Below are 18,981 nucleotides of genomic sequence, written 5' to 3'. Positions count from 1 at the left end.
AATGTGTCCTTGAGAGACGCATTTCATGCACCACTGATGAATTTCTCATGCCACAACCCCCACAATTATACCATACCTCTCAGGGCCCATGTTCCTCCTCTTTGAAAAATTTGAGGGGCCTAAAATATTCTGCCTCATCTGGGAGTGCTCGCCTTATTCCGGGATCTTCCCAGATGTTTAGGGAGAGCTGGCAGATGTGATTCATGTTTAATACATTTAACTGAAACTTAAATATTAGGAATTTCCATTGTCTGTTCTGTCGTAGGAGCAGAAGAACAGAACTCAACCTGTCATGGATCCATCACATGACAATCATCAATTGCGCCTACTTGACCAAAGTAATGTGGCGAGCTGTAGGGACATCACACTTTGCTGGGGGCACGGAGGAGGTCATCACAGTTTGTGTTTCATGGGGTACTCTAAGGTTTTTATATTATGTGTGTGTCTGAAGGGGTATTTTGGTGGCCTTATACTCTATGGAAGCTATGGCTATAGTAGTAGCATACAGAATTAGACAGCTCACCTGAACATGGGTCTTCCCTCTGTGAAGCATGGAAAACGTCCTGTTCGGTGCGAATGATGCCGCAAAAGAGAAAAAATAATTCCAGCTCCGAATGATTGGCTTTGTGAGTATTGCAAACTTGCTAGATAAAATCCAAATGGCAAAAATAGGTTTCTAAAACAGATTACATGATCCCATAGATTTAGAAAGAGCTATGCGTTTCAGACCGAAAATAGTCCTTTGTCAAAGCTCAATGACCAAGTACTATTTTCGGTTTAAAACGCATAGCCGTTTATACAACTATGGGGTCGTGTAATCCATTTTTGAAAACTATTTTTGCCATTCGGCTATTATCTAGCAAGTCTGCAATAAAGCCAAAGAATTTTATGTAAATCATTTGGAGCTGGATTTATCTTTTTCTCTTTTGCTGAATGGCTATAGTAGTGGCTGAGAAGACTTAAGGGTGCTTTACACGCTGCAACATTGCTAACGATATATCATCGGGGTCACGTAGTTAGTGACGCACATTCGGCGTCGCTAGCGACATCGCAGCGTGCGACACCTAGGAGCGACGATCAACGATCACAAAAACGTCAAAAATCGTTGACATGTCGCTCCTTTTCATAATATCGTTGGGGGTGCATGCCGCTGGTTGTTCGTCGTTCCTGCGGCATCACAAATCGCTATGTGTGACACCGCAGGAACGACTAACATCTCCTTACCTACGTCCACCGGCAATGAGGGAGGAAGGAGGTGGGCGGCATGTTCCGGCCGCTCATCTCCGCCCCACCTCTGCTGTCGGGCCGCCGCTTAGTGACGCCGAACGAACCTCCCCCTTAAAGGAGATATTGTTTGGCGTCTCCAGCGACGTCGCTAAGCAGGTATGTGTGTGTGACGCTGCCGTAGCGATATTGTTCGCTACAGCAACGATCAGCCCCATGATGAAACAGCGACGTGGGCGAGTGCTATTGCGCACAACATCGCTAGCGATGTCGCAGCGTGTAAATTCCCCTTAAGGGTCTTCAGCAGAGGCCCCATTCTTGTGTAAGTGCTACAATACATGTCCTTCTCCCGGCCTTTAAAAGTTAAGAAGAATGCTCTTTTGTGATTGCACCTATGCAGTGTTAGATGACCCCGAAAAATAATTTTTCCTTTTTTGAGGGTGCAAAAAGACTATTGCTCTGAAGCCCCAAAATTTCAATGTACACCCCCCGCTGATACTTAAACATGCTGCAAAGGTAAGATTCATAAAATAATCTATGTCTCAAGGCAGATGATGGATTACAGCCTGATACAGCAGTGTAATGGTTAAGGTGTCCATATTTCTTTTTGGTGGCTTAGGAGACACCTTGCTCGGTCTCACGGTATAGACGCTGATGAGCACAAATCAGGTGTAATGTGATCTAACAAGACGAGGGGAGTAAGCAGAATGTGAAGTTTTTGTGAAGATCTAACATCCTTAGATTGGTCACTATGGCAACAGCTGTTGACAGGTGATTCGTGGAGAAACATGTTATTCCTCCTATTAAAAACTTATATAAATATGGAGGGAAAAAAAAAAACAACACGAAAAGAACTTTTTCTCAGCTATTAAAAGTTAAAACCGTTGCATACAAGTTTGTCGGCGCCTCTTCTACCGGATGGCGTGAGTCTATCAATTTTTCTATTAAATTATGACACATTCAATGTTGGATAGAAGGGAACCACATTCGCAGTCACCCTGCAGTAGGCACAAACCATGCGATGATCATGGGCTTAGCGGACAATACCGGTTACACTATGAATGTAACATAAAAAAGTACAAGCAGGATAGTAATTTTCCTTATGTGCTCAGAAAGCTTTGACAAGCCGGCAGACGAGCCGTGATTAAAGGACTAAGGTTACCTCTGAAACGGGATTTATACAATGGAAAATCAACACGTCTCTGCAGGGCAAAGGCTCCGGAATTATGTTAACAGCTCAGCAGGGCACTACCTGGTTTACTTAACTGGTTTCTTCTTTAACGGAACAAAGAAAATTGAATATGTCAGAAAGAAAAATGATCATCTACTTAGATCAGCCATTTCCTGTTGCTTTTGTAACACCAACATATTCTGCGGAGATGTACAGAGACTGTCATCACCAACCAGTGCCTGTCCTGAATAGGAGGAACAATCTAAAATCATCAGCTCAAAATGGAATCAGAAAATGACCCCAATTTATTTCTTAAAATTTGTCGGTAATGTTTTTTATTTTATTTCCAGTAGCAGTATTTAAAGCGGCATTCCCATCTCCAAGATCCTATCTAAATATGTAGTAGGTGTAATAATAATATTAGCAAATACCTCCAAATAGAAGTGTAGTATAGTTTTTCTGATTCACTATGTCTCTTACCTCATGTTCAGGGCATTGGAGAACCTCAGGTATCCATGGTTAGGATCACAAGCAACTAACTGTGACTATATATGTGGTCGTAACCATGAATATCTAAGGTCCATCAATGCCCTGAACAGGAGGTAAGAAACATACGGTAGTGAATAAGAACTATACTACATTTCTAATTGGAGGTAGTTGCTAATATCATTACACCTGCTACATATTAGGATAGGATTTTGGAGATGGGAATCACCCTTAAAGGTTTTAAAATAATTCTGAAATTTCGTAGTTTTCTCTCCACTAGACCAATGTTAGACTGACGCATCCTGCTCTGTAGAGTTTACAGATGAGAGGATCGATCTGCAGACTATCTATTCCAACTCAAATCTTCGTAAATTCTCCAGTCCTGACGGAATCAAACAATTTGTGATTTGATCATCAAGGATCGCAAAATAAAAGAAGAATATGCTCAACATCACTTCACAAACTGCTGAAAAAGGCATCAGAGAGGGGACTCGTGACTTCAGCCACAGCTATATGGGCTACCTCATAATACTTTGCAGCAATCATATCGTATAATCTAGCAAAGCCACAGAGGGGATAATCAGAGATATTAGAAAAGGTGAGCGCAGGAAAATCAGTGGCCATTTTAAGAACTTGCAGCATATAGATAGGAGGGCAGATGCACAGGTCAGATAGGAAACACAGAGGTCTAAATCAGATTGTGACATATTACTGAAGAACATAGAAAATGGGAGTAATATTCTCAGTGTATAAATAAAAACACACAAAATCAAGTTATGGGGAGGTGCTGGACCTGCATAGTCAGTGTGACTCAATTGATCTGACATGTACTGCAGTACAGAACTTTAACCGGCTTGACTGACAGCCTCCATGTTGTGGGACTTCAGGCAAAGGAGCTGTCAGTCGAGCAGAATGAGGCAGTGTTATACGGGGAATAGAGCTGCAGTGACAGAGGCTTCAGATCTACAAGTTACTGCCAATAACTTATTGTTTTCAGCGATATTGCACCATACCTGCTCTGGTAAAAAAAATCATTAAAAAAAAAAATACATCAGGACTACATTATCATTATTTTATATCTGTCACTTATATAGCACCATTAATTTCCACAATGCTTTACAGATATCATTCATCCATCTTCCATCCTCCATCATTCATCCCCCATCATCACTGTCCCCAATGGGGCTCAATCTAAATTCCTTATCTGTCTTTTGAGTGTGGGAATAAACCGGAGAACCCGGGGGAAACCCCCCCTCCCCCCCCCCCACACACACACACACACACACACACACACACACACACACACACACACAGGAAGAACATACAAACCCCTTGCAGACATTGTCTACTGAACCACTGTGTTATTTTTGGGCCAGGCTGTATAATATAATGATTGGAAGAACCGTAACACGTAAAACATTTGTCATATTTGTGTCCAACTCACTGAAGTCATGAAATGTTGGAAATTGTAGGTTGGGGGCAGCGAGAAATACAGGTGAGATTATCCAACCACTTAACAAGGTCACCAAGGTGCAATCAAGAGCAACTTCAAGAACAATTACTTCTACTATAATAATAACAAACCACTACACAATGTTCTGAGGAACGCAGTACAAATCTTTATCTTCCAAATAGATTATATAAGAAATCTAAAAGATACCAAAATCTAGAGTCTTTATAGAAATGTTAAAGACATGAAGATGCAACAAGTCATACTATCACATAAAGGGGATGTACCAAGTATCGGTAGGATATGGAGTAATTTATTGACTGCTCGGACTCACACTGATCACGAGAACTGGGCGTTGGAGTGACGTCATTGCATTCATTCTCTAGGGGGTTCTGGGGATAGACAAGCGGTGAACTAGTGAATGAATGGCTCAGAGGTGCTCAAGCTCAACCTCCCCTCCACTAAGTGCAGACCCTCCAGAGGTCTGCTCTCGGGCAAGTGGGAGTCTCAGGTCAGACTCTCCTAGATCAACAAGGAATGTAGTATCTTATCTATGGGGAAGAACTTATTAACTCAGTACAACCCCTTTAATGTATTTATACTGAACATCTACCTAGCTAATAAGGTTTTCTTAGCTCTGCATTCTTCAAAGATATACAGGATTATGTTTATACAGAAAAGCAAATAACACTAGTAATAACAGAAGAAATCTACAAAAAGTCAGTTATCAGATTAAAAAAAAAAAAAAAAAAGCTCTTGCTTGTGATATATCGAAAAGTTTAATTTTCAATGCCACTTTTAGATTCTAAATATAAATTAGTATAATAAACACATACACATGTTCAACAAAGGCTGTTAGCCACAACATCATATTAGATGCATTAAAGGGGGCTTTTTTTCCAATGAAGTGCTTTCTTGGTTTCCTGGCTTTATATTATAGGTTGGTAGTATCATGGATTCTTTACTTACCCAGGATTGTAGAGCATAACCGCTGACAGATTTTCACATGATTTTGAGAGATCAGTCATGGACAAACTAAACGTGGAAAGCAAACCGCTCTGTGGAACAAAATAGATGTTACAGGCAATACTTCATGTCTATCACAGTTACTTAAAAAAAACACTTTAGTGTATGTCATTTTTGAAATTAGACATATTGTAGGGGAGTTGTCCATTCTGAACAATGTCTTTCAATTGGAAATGTTCACCAAAAATCAACTGGAATGAAGAGGTCACTAAAACTGCCTGGGGTGCGCTTTGTGACCTACGTCCTTTAGAATTATAATAAAACATTACACAATTTGCAAAAGAGTCAACGGATCATCTTTGTAACGCACACAATAGGTAGGTCCAGAGATGTGAACAACTGATCATGGAACAATTAGCAATTTCCCTCTTCATTTTTTTTTTTTTACCCTGAAAATAACTACGAGAAAAGGGAGTGATAGGGAGAAAGCTTCAATGAAATGGAGCAGGGAGGGAAGAAGCCGGCCAGGATGGAAGGTTGCACCGGACTAGTCTGCTTTCTTCCTGACTGTTTTTTCAAACTACCGGTATGTTGAGAAATACATACCTAGCTGAAATCACACAGCCAAGTTCTGATTCCTGCTGCCTATGGTTGGGGCAGCATGAATCTAATGAACATAATTTGTCACAAGTCAGCACAGCACCTCTTATTACAATAGATAGCTCATCTTCACCAGCCATGGCTCAGTTCAATACATTCAATATTCAATTCACCAACATACACAGACTGCTTTAGTGATTTGCATTCTATGTAATTCTTCTAGGGGTCGTCTAGGCAGAGTGAATTGTCGTGTTATTGCAGCAGTCAACAGAGTAGACCGATGGATGGTCTTCATTACGGTTGCTTCACTTGTGACTTATGTTGATTAACATGTGTTAATTACATAAATCTACATGTCATAACTGAACTTATTACTTATGTAAATCAAAGGCTGAAGCCACAATACTCAAAGCTTTATCTGAACAATGATCACACAAAGTAAGATATTTTCAAAACCAGTAGAAGCTAATTGATTTCCATATTTCTTTTCATACCTTCCTTTTCTCTCTTAATTTAGCGGCTTCTTTTGGATGATTAAAGCGGAACATGTTTGTCCTTCCCAAGAGAATAACTGCACCTAGAAATACAAACCACAATGATACAGTATTCAATAGATGTTATTAGATCCACTAAATAATTAAAAGTTCATTTCAATGCTGAACAAAAATACAAATAAACCTTCACATACTGCTCTGCAAAATGTGAAAAAGTATTTTAAAACTTTTCAAGGCATCTTTTCCACAGCCCAAAAATACCTTTAAAAAAGGATAACCGGGTTTATTACACTTATTTTACAATATGCCTTATGCACTTTCAGGCTCCAGATCTCACCATCCAGTACAGCTTTAGGGTGGCTTTACACGCTGCGACATCGCTAGCCGATGCTAGCGATGGCGAGCGTGATAGTACCCGCTCCTATAGTTATGCCGATATGTGAAGATCGCTGCCATAGCGAACATTATCGCTTCGGCAGCATCACACGTACTTACCTGCTCGGCGACGTTGCTGTGACCGGCGAACCGCCTCCTTTCTAAGGGGGCGGTTCGCTCGGCGTCACAGCGACGTCACTAAGCAGCCGCCCAATCAAAGTGGAGGGGCGGAGATGAGCGGGACGGACATCCCGCCCACCTTCTTCCTTCCTCATTGCTGGAGTGTGGCAGGTAAGGAGAAGTTCCTCGTTCCTGCAGCGTCACACGTATCGACGTGTGCTGCCGCACGGATGAGGATCAACTTCGCCCAAGCGACAGCAGCGATAATTGGGAGAGGACCCCCATGTCAACGAGAAGCGATTTTGGATGTTTTTGCAACAATCCAAAATCGCTCCTAGGAGTCACACACAAAGAGATGGCTACAGCGGCCGGATATGCGTCACAAAATCCGTGACCCCAACGAGATCGCTGTAGCGATCTCGTAGCATGTAAAGCCCGCTTTAAGTGTGAGACTACCTTCATTTTATAGACAATCATCTTGGGTATCTCATACATAATATTGACTGGCAACTATTTAGCATATGATTATTTATGCAAATTCTTGTCATGTCACTGATTTGCTCTTGATGGTGAAAAAAATCTTTTTCTTCCTGTATACTACAAATTATAATCTTTTCTCATATTCCTTAATACTCAGTGTGATATTAGGTTGATTAGCAAGCAAAAGGTCACTCATTCAAATTGAGCAGCAGCCACGAAGAAGATTTCTTAAGAAAACAGAAACCGCATCATGCAGCTTATCGATAGCGGTCTTTTGGCAAAAAAATTTGCCAAGCTCCATTCATGTAAGTGCCATGATGGTTTGAAGAATACGAAATGAAGTCCATCCATTCTAAAGCCAAGAGATGGATGCCCAGGCAAGATATTGGAGTCAACAAGTTGGCTCATAACAAGGTCTATCAGTTCTGGTGAGACAAAGACAGCAGTGGATGGGTCGTATGCTTTATAATAGTGAAGTCTAGGCTTGACTTTGCAAAACAGTTCAAAAAGTGGACAGTGGAAGATTGGAAAGAAATGATTTGGAGTGAAGAGACTAAAGTCAAGGCTCTGATAGATGCAAATGGGTCTGGCAGAAACAAGCATAAAAGGGGTTAACGTATTAAGAAATTGAAGAAACTGTGAGCATCCTACAAGACGAGTTAATTCGTACACTTGAGTACTATTGGTATGAAAAGGACAACAGTGTACCAGCAGGACAATAACCCAAAGTATACATAGAGACTGGCGAAGGAGTGGCTCAATGATGATAGAACATTTGTAGTTAAGGTTGAAGAAAAAGCTGTATACACACCCAAGTGAGTTGACCAGTTTGCACAAACATTGCAAATGTGTAAAATTTAGATTTGTAGGAGCAAAACAGTAACAATGCACTGACAAGAATATGCTAAATAGTTCCAAATCAAATTTACGTATGAGATTGCCGATAAAATGATGGCAATCATCTTGGCTAGCTCATGTTTGTACTTGTAGTGGAAGGTGAGCTAAGAAGCCTAAAAGTCATAAGTTCAAAACATGGTTACCCTTGTGCTAGTCAGTAAATTTTGCCATAAGTGAAACCCCATGTGGACAAGTTTCAACTGAGGTACCCAACTACGCATTCCACCCAGTGCCAGCACCTGCAACAGGATGTTGCGTGATGAGGCAGTTTGCTTTGACAACATACAAGTCTGAGTCAGTGTGGCTCCTTCATGGGAGCCACATTACTGCACAAAAGAAAGGCCTAGTAATCTACTTCCATATCATGCCAAGAAATTTTGAGGAGAGTACAACTAAAGGAAAACTATATAGCACCCCTGGGTCGAAATGCAATCAACAAACTACTGGAGAAGAGCCAATGGTAGACCTGAGTATGACCAAGTTTCATGATGCGCCAGGATCAAAGCCACAAGGACATCTTGATATCACGGTCAAAAGGTAAGATAAAAAGCTCCAAAGTTCAGAACTTGGAATGTGCAAACTATGAACAAAGGCAAACTCGACATCATCAAAGCCAAAATACACAGAACAGGACTCGACTTATTCGGAATTAGCAAGCTAAGATGGACTCAATCCGGACATTTCCAGTTAAATCGATCATTGGGTCTACTATTCTGGCAATGATAACTGAAGAAGAAACGTTGTTGCTTTTGTTCTCAACCAAATATTGTCCGGAAGTCTGTGATAAGTCATGTCAATATGATTTCAAGGAACGCCAGTCCATGTCATATTGTCACAGTTATACAAGTCTACTCACCAACAGGTACCGAGGAGGAGGAGGATGTTGAACTATTCTACATCATGTTCATTAGGAAGTTGACAAGAATTTATCATCATTATAGTGGGAGACTTGAATACCAAAGTGAACCATGGCATACATGTAACTGTTGTTTAAAACTTTGGACTTGGTGAATGAAAGAAGGCTGGAGGAAGATTTATTCATGACAAAAATCAACTGTTTGTCATGAACACCTACCAAAATCACAAATGAAGACCCTACACATGGACATGACCAAATAGGGCTTATAAGAATCAGACTGACTACATCTGTGTTCACCAGAGATATAGGTTTCGATCATTATGAAAAAAAAAGGTCAGGAGCTGACTGCGGAACTGATCATTAACTTTGACAGCAAAGATTATAGTCAAGCTGCGAAAAAGGACTAGACAACAGGTTGTTTCCAACTTCGATTTGACCAACAAACCTGAAGGTTTTTGGAACGATCTGCACAACCGATTTATATTACTGGACATCCATGAAAGAAAGTCTGAGTAATTATGGACACATATAAGGACTATTATTACTGAAGAAGCCAGAAAGACAACAAATAAGAGGCAGAAAAGATCCCAGCAGCCTTCATTAACAGAAAAGACACTAAAGATCATCAAAGAAAAACAAATGGCAAAAACAAAAAGGTAACAAACAAAATGTAGATAACATGAGTAAAAAAAAACTAAAGAGTCATTCAAGCAAAGAACTTTATTACCAAAAGGTATGTACAGAGATGGAAAATGAACATGTGAAGGGCAAAACCAGGCAGGCATATCAAAAGATCAAAGAGATACAATGAAAGTTTCAACGAAGAGTGGGAATGTTGAAAGAAGTCAATGGGAACAAACTGAGCCCCCAAAAGATCAAGGAAAGATTAAAAAAAGAGTACATGGAGCATCTCTAAAAGAATGACTTAGACCTGTTTCACACATCCAGCATTTCACCGGATTGCCGGATCCGGCACACTCCAATACAGTGTAATATAGTACAATGGCATCGCATCAAGCTCCGGTCACATGACAACATATGAACGGAGGTTGTCGCAATGCCACAGTACTGTATTATACTGTACTGGAGTGTCCCGGATCCAGCAATCCGACGAAATGCCGGATAGTGAAACGGGCCTTAGTGATATGGGAAGAAACTGACAAACCAAAAGCCACAGAAGATCAGTTGTTGGTTCTCTAAGACGTTTGGTACATCAGGACATTATAATTAGAGAACTAGTAAGTAAATCTGCTGCCATGTAGTCCAGCATATTATGTATAACCTTACCCACATCAATGATTAGTGGCTTTCTGTGTACACTATAATGGGCAGAAAGCTGTCAATCAGTGGTGGGGTTATACAGAGATCAGTATTCACAGAACTGCTAAATTTACAGCAGAGAAAACAGTCAATGTTATCAAGATGACAGAATGCACACCAGAAAAGTTACACATTGCTGGAACCAGGGTCTCAGTCCTCACATCATGCTGCTCTCAGATGGGCTAGCAACAACCTGGCAAATGATTCCTTTAAATCGGCCAACCTGTTTTTGTTATGTAAGCTAAAAAGACAGTATGCTGCAAAGTGATACCCGTGCTGTCAAGGTCCAACCTGTTATTTATTTGTTATGTTTGTTTAAACAGCAGGACATAGCAAGTCTGATCATTGCTTGGACTACAATGTCAGGTGCATGGCAGTCTGGCACACCCCTCTCGTTGACACCTCTCACTGACGAGTACAATCTCAATAGAGACACACAAGGAAAGACAGAAGTCTTTAAATTTGCTTAAGTAAATACATACATCCCAGGGTCAAGAATTGACACTAAAAAGCACTATAATAAACATTAATATTTATTGTACAAAAAGTGTACGGGATATAGATACAATAGATAAAAGCATTAAAGGCAGGAGATTGACAAACAAGGGTGAAAAATCCCCATGTAGGGCCACATGTGTTCACAGTCCTAGAGGCGGGAAAAGGAAAGAACAGTTTAGGAGGTTGAAGTGAGAGGAGTAAAGTGGAGAGTGTCTGGGTTTGTGGCCCAGGCACTGACAACAAGGTTGGCAGACGGTGGTGGCCGTCTGCAGGAGTGGTGGATCGACGCAGAACCATAGGTCCGGGGTCGGGCGGTGGCCCGCCGGTACCAACCGGGGAGCGAAGTGAAGCCAGCACACACAGGCAGGGCCATCATACCCCGACTAGGCTTGGAGTCACCGTCAACAGTCAAATCCGAGTGTGACAGGAACCCCAGGGGTTTCCTAACAACCAAAGACCCGTTAGAAGGCAACCGTCCGCACCGTGAGGGTATACAGCTACCGCCAAAAGCTAGAGACCCAAGGGCCAGCGCCTGCGGGCAAACGGGCTCCTCTGGCATCCATACACCGGGGAGCGAACTACCGTTGGGGACCCATCGTAGTCAAGACAGTACACAAAGGTGCAGGGAAAGACAGCCACCATCACCTGTCCGGGGAGAGACACTGCAGCCGGCTGCGGGACCCGTCCATCCAGCAGTTTGGTTTACCGGAGACTTTGTGCCTCTTTTGCTGAGTGAGTACACCCGTGCCATCCGGCACCGCGCCGTGCTGTCCTTGCAACCCTGCACCTCACCGACCCTGCCTTCCCATCACACAACCGGGCCCTGGGACCACCAACCCCTACCCACGGAGGGGGAAAACAACATCCCAGCTGCTCCCTACCATCGCTCCCGGGATCCCCGTCACCAGCAGCGGTGGTGACCATCTTCACCACAACCCGTGGGTGGCGTCACGGACTAAATCCCCAAAACAAACTAACCCCCTTTTCACTCACGGGCGAGGAGCACCGCTCGAGTCCCCGGATCCGGCCCACCGCTCGAGCCACAGAGCAGCAGCAGCGCCAGACCCGAGCGTTAGCGAGCGCAGCGCCCCGCCGCCCGCGACACATGCAAAAATACAAACCGCTCCCAGGCAACCAATATGCTGTATAATAATCCCATAAATAAGGGGGGGAGATTAGCAGCAAAACACTCCAAGTACCAGTTAATCTGAACAGAGTCAGGAGCCTGGATGCTAAACATCCAGTAAACAAGGGGTGTCAGAGCAGGCCATAGCACTGGTGTAAGGGAGCTTACCAGAAGTGTAAAACTCGCATGTGGACGCACATGGGGACAAGTCCCAACACGTGTTTTGTGTGGCTTCCTCAGGGGCCCTGTTAATCTGACTCTGTTCAGATTAACTGGTACTTGGGGTGTTTTGCTGCTAATCTCCACCCTCCCCCCCCCCCTATTTTTGGGATTATTATACAGCATATTGGTTGCCTGGGCGCTGTTTGTATTTTTGAATATGGCCCTACATGGGGATTTTTTCACCCTTGTTTGTCAATCCCCTGCCTTTTATCTATTGTATCTATATCCCGTGCACTTTTTGTACAATAAATATTAATGTTTAATATAGTGCTTTTTAGTGTAAATTTTTGACCCTGGGATGTATGTATTTACTTAGGCAAATTTAAAGACTTCTGTCTTTCCTTGTGTGTGTCATATGCTGTTTGAAGTTGTTGCCTCTTAATTTGTCAATTAGGTCCATTTTTACTGCTCTGCGAGAGCCTGGTGTGGGCAGGCACAGCTCTCAGCTCTGCTATATGGCTAAATCTAAAAAGTCTAATGGTGTCAGAACGGCTGCACCTGAATCTAAGTGATACATTGTGGGATTCAGGATCTCTCTGCTTACATCATGCTGCTCTCAGATGAGGCGGCAAACACCAGCTGACAGATTCCTTTTAAACACCTTTTCTAAAACTATTATATTGTTAGTGGTACATCTAAATATTGTTCCCAGTATCTGGAAAGTGGTTGAGAAAACTGGAGTTGGAGGCTGCTTGGTTTTTACCCATTCTCCCTTTTCTATGATCCTCAAAGGTTTCTATTTCTTCTACAATTGAGTGTAAGGCTATGTGCCCACAGGAGCTCGCACCTGTGGATATATCCGCAGGTATGTCCACAGGTTTCCTGCAGCAGCTCCCTGGAATCTATGCTATGGATAGCTGCGGGACTCCATCGAAATAGCTGCGGAAAACCTGCGGATAATTCACGCGACTTACCTGTGGAAGTCTCGGCCTCTATCTCCATAGTGGAGGGCCGGGATTTCCGCAGGAATAATTGACATGCAGTTATGTGCGGCTGCGGGACATCCGCAGCATATTCCACAGCCGCACATACCGCAGCATGGACACAGACACTCCCCATGTCCCATAAGATAACATGGGGAGTGTCTGTACTTGTCAAAACCTGCGGATTTATCTAGAAAATCCAGATAAATCCGAATGTTTTCCGCTGCAAAATCCGTGGGTACAGAGTCCCGTGGGCACATAGCCTAAAAGTAAATATTGGGGTTGCATACTGCTGTATCTAAATATTCAATGTAAGCTATAAGGGATCCAAGAGAGTACTTTACTAATAGTTACCATTATTTTACAGAGAATTTCCTTTCGGCTGATGGCTATCCACCAATGGGCAAGTGGCATCAAAAGATACGGAGATGAAAAAATATTTTAAGAAAGAGAGCAAATATGACCTTTCCATAATTTACGATAAAAAAAAAAACCAAAAAAAAACAACAAATTATAAAACAAGTACAAAATAATGTAATCTCTACCAGACACAGAAGGAGTCCTCTCTACAAGAGACACAGAATGAGGAAAAGCCACTTCTACCATGAAACGGACGCTGTGCAGTTAATACACATCCAATGATACAGCAATGAAAGTTTGATTTCATATTACAACAGGACTCAGAACTGAGAAAGAAAAATGTAATATAATAAAATGCAATTTTGTCTGCCTGCAGTTTGGACGCTAATCACATTACAGTCATGTGATGGTTTATATTTTTAAGCACTTTTTGACGCTGCCCGATCAATTATTTGTGAAATCATCTGAGACTTCATGTAAATTTATCCACACACTTGTTGATCCTTTATTTTCCGAATCTTGCCACAATTCTAAATTTATTATCAACCATCTGCCAATTACTCACTGCAAAGCCCGGGGAGGCGCAAGTTAAGCTCTCCGCAGCTTCCAATGTTCCTACAAAGTCGTTATATCAGTTCAGCTAAGTGTCATATTAAAACGACTTGTAAGATAGAAAGAAAATGCCGTAGGGGCCGGATCAGAATTACAAATGAGCGGATGACGGCTATTGGAATAAAACAATTAAATAAGTCCCTTAAGGGAGAAAAATAACCTGATTATTAACCTTGCATTAAAGTTGCTGAGACTATTTATGAGCTGGGTCTCGGTTTTTTGCAAAGCCGTGTGTTACATTAAATGCTCTGCAAAATATCTCTCTGATCGAGCTCTTGTATTATACGGAATTTAATATTTCCACATCACTTTGATCAGTTCAGTAATCTGAGAAATGTGCGATAATAATAACAAAACAGATGGTAAATTGATGAACTAGGCGGAAGGTTAAGCACAATGGTTATGTATGTACCATAGCTCATTTCTTTCACAAGGTATTCTCCTCTGCCTCTCGTGCTGCAGTTCATTTTAATGTAGTGAGCCTCGACAATGATCTCCGTTTACACAAATTAAGAACTATTCCTTGTCGACGTGTGCTGCAATACTAGACTGCAGAAAGCAGGCCAAAATGCGAAAGGCTTGCTCCATACAAAAACTTTTAATGAATGGGGTTGTGCAGACATACTCGTCCTCCCGCTATAAAGTAGAGCGTAAAAAAACACAAGCTGGCCACCACTGTCCAACTGCAATCTTAATTAATATGACCTGTGATAAATATTCGCTGCATATCAAACAGTTATCTTGCCAAATGTTGCCCCCGCAGTGTGAATCTACGTGACCAGTATGGGAATACTTCCACAACAATTTTAAAGAGTACCCGCCGTGTTAAGATTTATTTTATACTCGCTGTACTACCCGGCTTCGCCCGGGTTAATAACTGCTATTAACAAAATAGAATGTATTAACAAAAATGTATTCTGCACACAAAAACTACAAAGCAAATGGATATAAATGTAATCATAATGTCTGTCTCCCCCTCTGTATATATCTCTCTGTTTCTCTCTCTGTCTGTCTCTTTCCCTGTCTGTCTGTCTGTCTCTTTCACTGTCTGTCTCTTTCCCTCTTTCCCTGTCTGTCTCCTTCCCTCTCTTTCCCGCTGTCTCTTTCCCTGTGTCTGTCGCTTTGTCTCTTACCCTCTCTTTCCCTGTCGGTCTGTTTCCCCGTGTCTGTCTCTGTCTCTTTGTCTGTCTCTTAACCAGTCTCTCTCTTTCCCTGTCAGTCTGTCTCTTTGTGTCTGTCTCTTTCCCTGGCTGCATTGTTACACGCCAACATTCCATATAAGGGTGTGGCTGCGGATTCTTCTGAAGTTCTGGCTGCACTGTGGCTCCCAGCTCCATTAGCTTTAATGGAAGCAGGTTTTTTGGTGAATAACTAAAGCGCAGGGTTAAAATTTCCCCTCAAAACATAGCCTGTGACGCTCTTGGGGTTCAGAAGTGTGTGTGCAAAATTTTGTGGCTGCAGCTGCGACGGTGTAGATGCCAATCCCGGACACACACACACACACACACACAGCTTTATATATTAGATGGCAAAAGTACACATTGTGATATTCCACTATCCGTTCTGCTGCTGAGTTCAAGGGAATTTGTCACCAGGTTTTTCCCTTCTAAGCTGTGGCCATCACCAGTGAGCCCTTATATATAGCATTCTAGAATACTGTATATTAGAGCCCAGGCCGATCTGCATAATGTAAAAAACACCTTTATTATACTCACCTAAGAGGCGGTTCGGTCCAATGGGTGTCGCTGTTCTCGGTCTTGCGCCTCCTCTCTGCTGCGTTCACCGTCCTCCTTTTCAGCCCACTGTGAACTACTCGTCCTACGTCATCCACACAGGATGGCATTGCGGTCCTACGCAGGCACACTTAACCTGCTGAGGGCAGATCAAAGTATTGAAATGTGCAGACGCAAGGAAAAGACAAAGACCACCCACGCATGCACAGTACAATACATTAATCTGCCCTCAGCGGGCAGACCAAAGTGTGTCTGCGCAGGAGTGCAATTCTGACCAGCGTGGATGACGTAGGATGTGTCATCCACAGTGGGCTGAAAAGAAGGAGGACGGCGAATGAAGAAGAGAGGAGGCACCGGACAAGAGAGCAGCGACACCCATTGGACCGAACCGCCACCTAGGTGAGTATAATAAAGTAGTTTTTTATGTTATACAAGGTGGCCTGGGCTCTTACCGTATATACAGTATTCTGGAATGCTGTATCAAAGGGCTGACTGGTATGGATTGTATACAATACACCACACCGCCCTTTCTACATTTCTACAATTTTAAAGCTTCTAATATCCTAACAAAATAAAAACATTTTACAAATGGTGCTGATATAAAGCAGACATGAGGTAACAAATTGTTAACTATTTTGTGGGTAGTGACTATCTCAAGAGATAATAAAATTTGAGAAAATTGCTAATTTTAAGATCTTTTTTTTTTTTTTTAATTTTTGATATTTTTAGAAATAAGCACAAAACATATTTACCTAAATTTACCATCATCATAAAAAATAAAGTTTCCTAAAAAAAGAAATCTCAAAATCACTAATATATCTTGAAACATAACAGTTATTTCCACAAATAAATATACGCCCGAAACAAGCAACCAAGGATGGGTGCGGTGTGTCCCAATGAAGATTTCAAGAAAGATGTTATGGGGAGTACCAATAATCTTTATTGCTTGGTTATTTCATTGGGGGACACCGGCACCATGGGACATCCGAAAGCTGGCTCTGGGGTGGGGATAAAAAAAAAAAATTAAAAAAAAAAAAAAATATGCAACATTTTGATACACCAGCCCCTAACAACCCCAATAAACTGACTCAAACCACCCAGAAAAAAAGGTTGATGGCAAGGAGCAAACTTTATTAACTTTTAATATTAGCCTCAGCCTCCAAGTGGCAGCAGACTAACACATGGCTCATGTGTCCCCCAATGGAGCAACCGCGAAATGGAAATAACCCTTTAACATCACCAAAAACAGCATCACATACAACAAATACAATTATAAAGTTACCAAAAAATGTACTGGGATCTCTGTTTTGGAACACAATGTATGCTTTATGCTGAAGCTATTGTGTATCCAGCTCAGCACCTCCTTGACAATGCAATGCTCTTTGAAGTCCCTGTTCTTCTCTTTTCATCAATACTGGATTGGAGTCTGTGAATGTTCGAAGTCAGACAAGAAGGTGCATATGGTAAATAGGTAAAAAGTCTTGTATCTTAAGAACCCAAGTGTAATTGTATTTACCTTTGGAAAGACACTCAGGCTTACATTGATTTATTAATCTGCACCAGATTTTGGCATAAACTGTGGCAAAACATTTCCCAGATGTTAAAAATAAAAATGTTAAAGTTTTTTTTCCTCAAAAATACAGTTATGTAAAAGCAATTGTGGGCTCAGAAAAGTGGGGCTGTTTTAAAACAGATTTATTAAAGTTTCCCCAAGATCTGAAAATTGATGGCCTATTGAAAAGACAGACCATCAAGATCACACTGGTCAGGCTTTGTTTCTAACTGTACAAATGATGGAGTCTTGTCAACGTGTACATCATTCCTTATGCCTTCACATTAATCTGCTGTACATAGTTTTGGTGATGTAGGGTAAAGAATGGGGCAATACAAATACAAAAGTCAAGGATAGAATTGTTTGAAAAGAGGTAATTGTTATATACTTTTGATCACTGAACTCAAATAAAAAAAAAATCCATCATGTACAGTTTTCACAAACACTGACTCCATAGGCTTTTTTGACACTATGCCTTGACCCCTTTCCGCGACCTTTGGTGGATGATTTTGGCATCATTAGATTGGTTAAAAATTAATCGCCACTGTGCCACGATTGGCTGCTGTGGCCAGAGGTGTTCTTAACCCAGCTTCCAAAGAGTGGGGTGGTGTCTATAGCATATCTTTCATTTTACCTCAGCAGTATAAGAAATGAAATCTACGCTGTGATGGTGATTTAAAAGTTCCCTTCCTGCTCCTTGGGCAGCAAGGAGGATACACAAAGTAGCCATGTTTTTTTCTATCAATAGGACAGCCGGGATAGTACTCATCACTGGAACTGTGGAGGTGGCACTGAGCTATAGCTTGTTTGTTCAAATGTAATAAGAATATCTGTGTATATAACTAAATCAAAATGTAGATGTAGATGCAAAATTATCTGTCTGTCTGTGTAGCAATTGCACAGACCTATAGTATAATTCAAAGTTGTATAATTATGAAGGAGTTAACTAAAGATGATGAAACCAGAATGTGAAGCTATAAACTCTTATCAGTAATGTTCACACAAAAGGAATGTACGGGAGGGCAGGAGGGATGAGAGAAATTGGGGAGTGAACACACTCCTTCGTTAGTTTCAAGGTTATTTATGCTTACTTACTGTATAATTGGATCTATCGTAATATACGAGCTCAGTGGGTGATGCTGGCTGAAAAGAGAGCATGTCTGTGTTCTTTGTCTTATATACATGGATATATATATATATTGGCACTGATATATGGCAATACGGCGCCGTCTCTGGATATCCCAAATGAGGACTCCATTAGCAGTCTTCAATGCAAATTCCTCCCTTGACAGTTTGGCGCCCAACGTGGGGCTCCTTCAAGGACGCATTACCGACCTGGAGATACCGATGGTTTGGACGTCGCGGACTGAGATCTCCCTCTCCTCCAAACAGGCTGATCACCTCCGACCCCACGGGTAAGTGTTACATACTGTGTATTCACTACCGTTGTGGTTGGTTTTGGAGAGGAGGGAGTGACGGGCTGTGTGTCCATATCGGTGTTAAAAGGTACCTG

At 41.8% G+C, this 18,981-nt stretch overlaps 1 protein-coding gene across 2 annotated transcripts in view; it reads right to left on the bottom strand.

Moving 5' to 3' along the window:
- KIF16B (kinesin family member 16B) overlaps positions 1–18,981 on the bottom strand; it is a 499,368-nt gene that overhangs the window by 235,153 nt on the left and 245,234 nt on the right. For both annotated transcript variants that reach the window (XM_075339277.1, XM_075339278.1), the window contains exons 16-17: positions 6,392–6,474; positions 5,301–5,389 (exon numbers count right to left, since the gene is read on the bottom strand). In XM_075339277.1, the coding sequence (XP_075195392.1) occupies positions 5,301–5,389; positions 6,392–6,474 (172 nt within the window). The remainder of the gene's footprint in view (positions 1–5,300; positions 5,390–6,391; positions 6,475–18,981) is intronic.

Source organism: Anomaloglossus baeobatrachus, chromosome 3 (assembly GCF_048569485.1).
Source record: "Anomaloglossus baeobatrachus isolate aAnoBae1 chromosome 3, aAnoBae1.hap1, whole genome shotgun sequence".
Lineage (NCBI taxonomy): Eukaryota > Metazoa > Chordata > Amphibia > Anura > Aromobatidae > Anomaloglossus > Anomaloglossus baeobatrachus.
The sequence above is the reverse complement of the archived record's forward strand: the minus strand, read 5'-3'. Positions and strand labels throughout refer to the sequence as shown.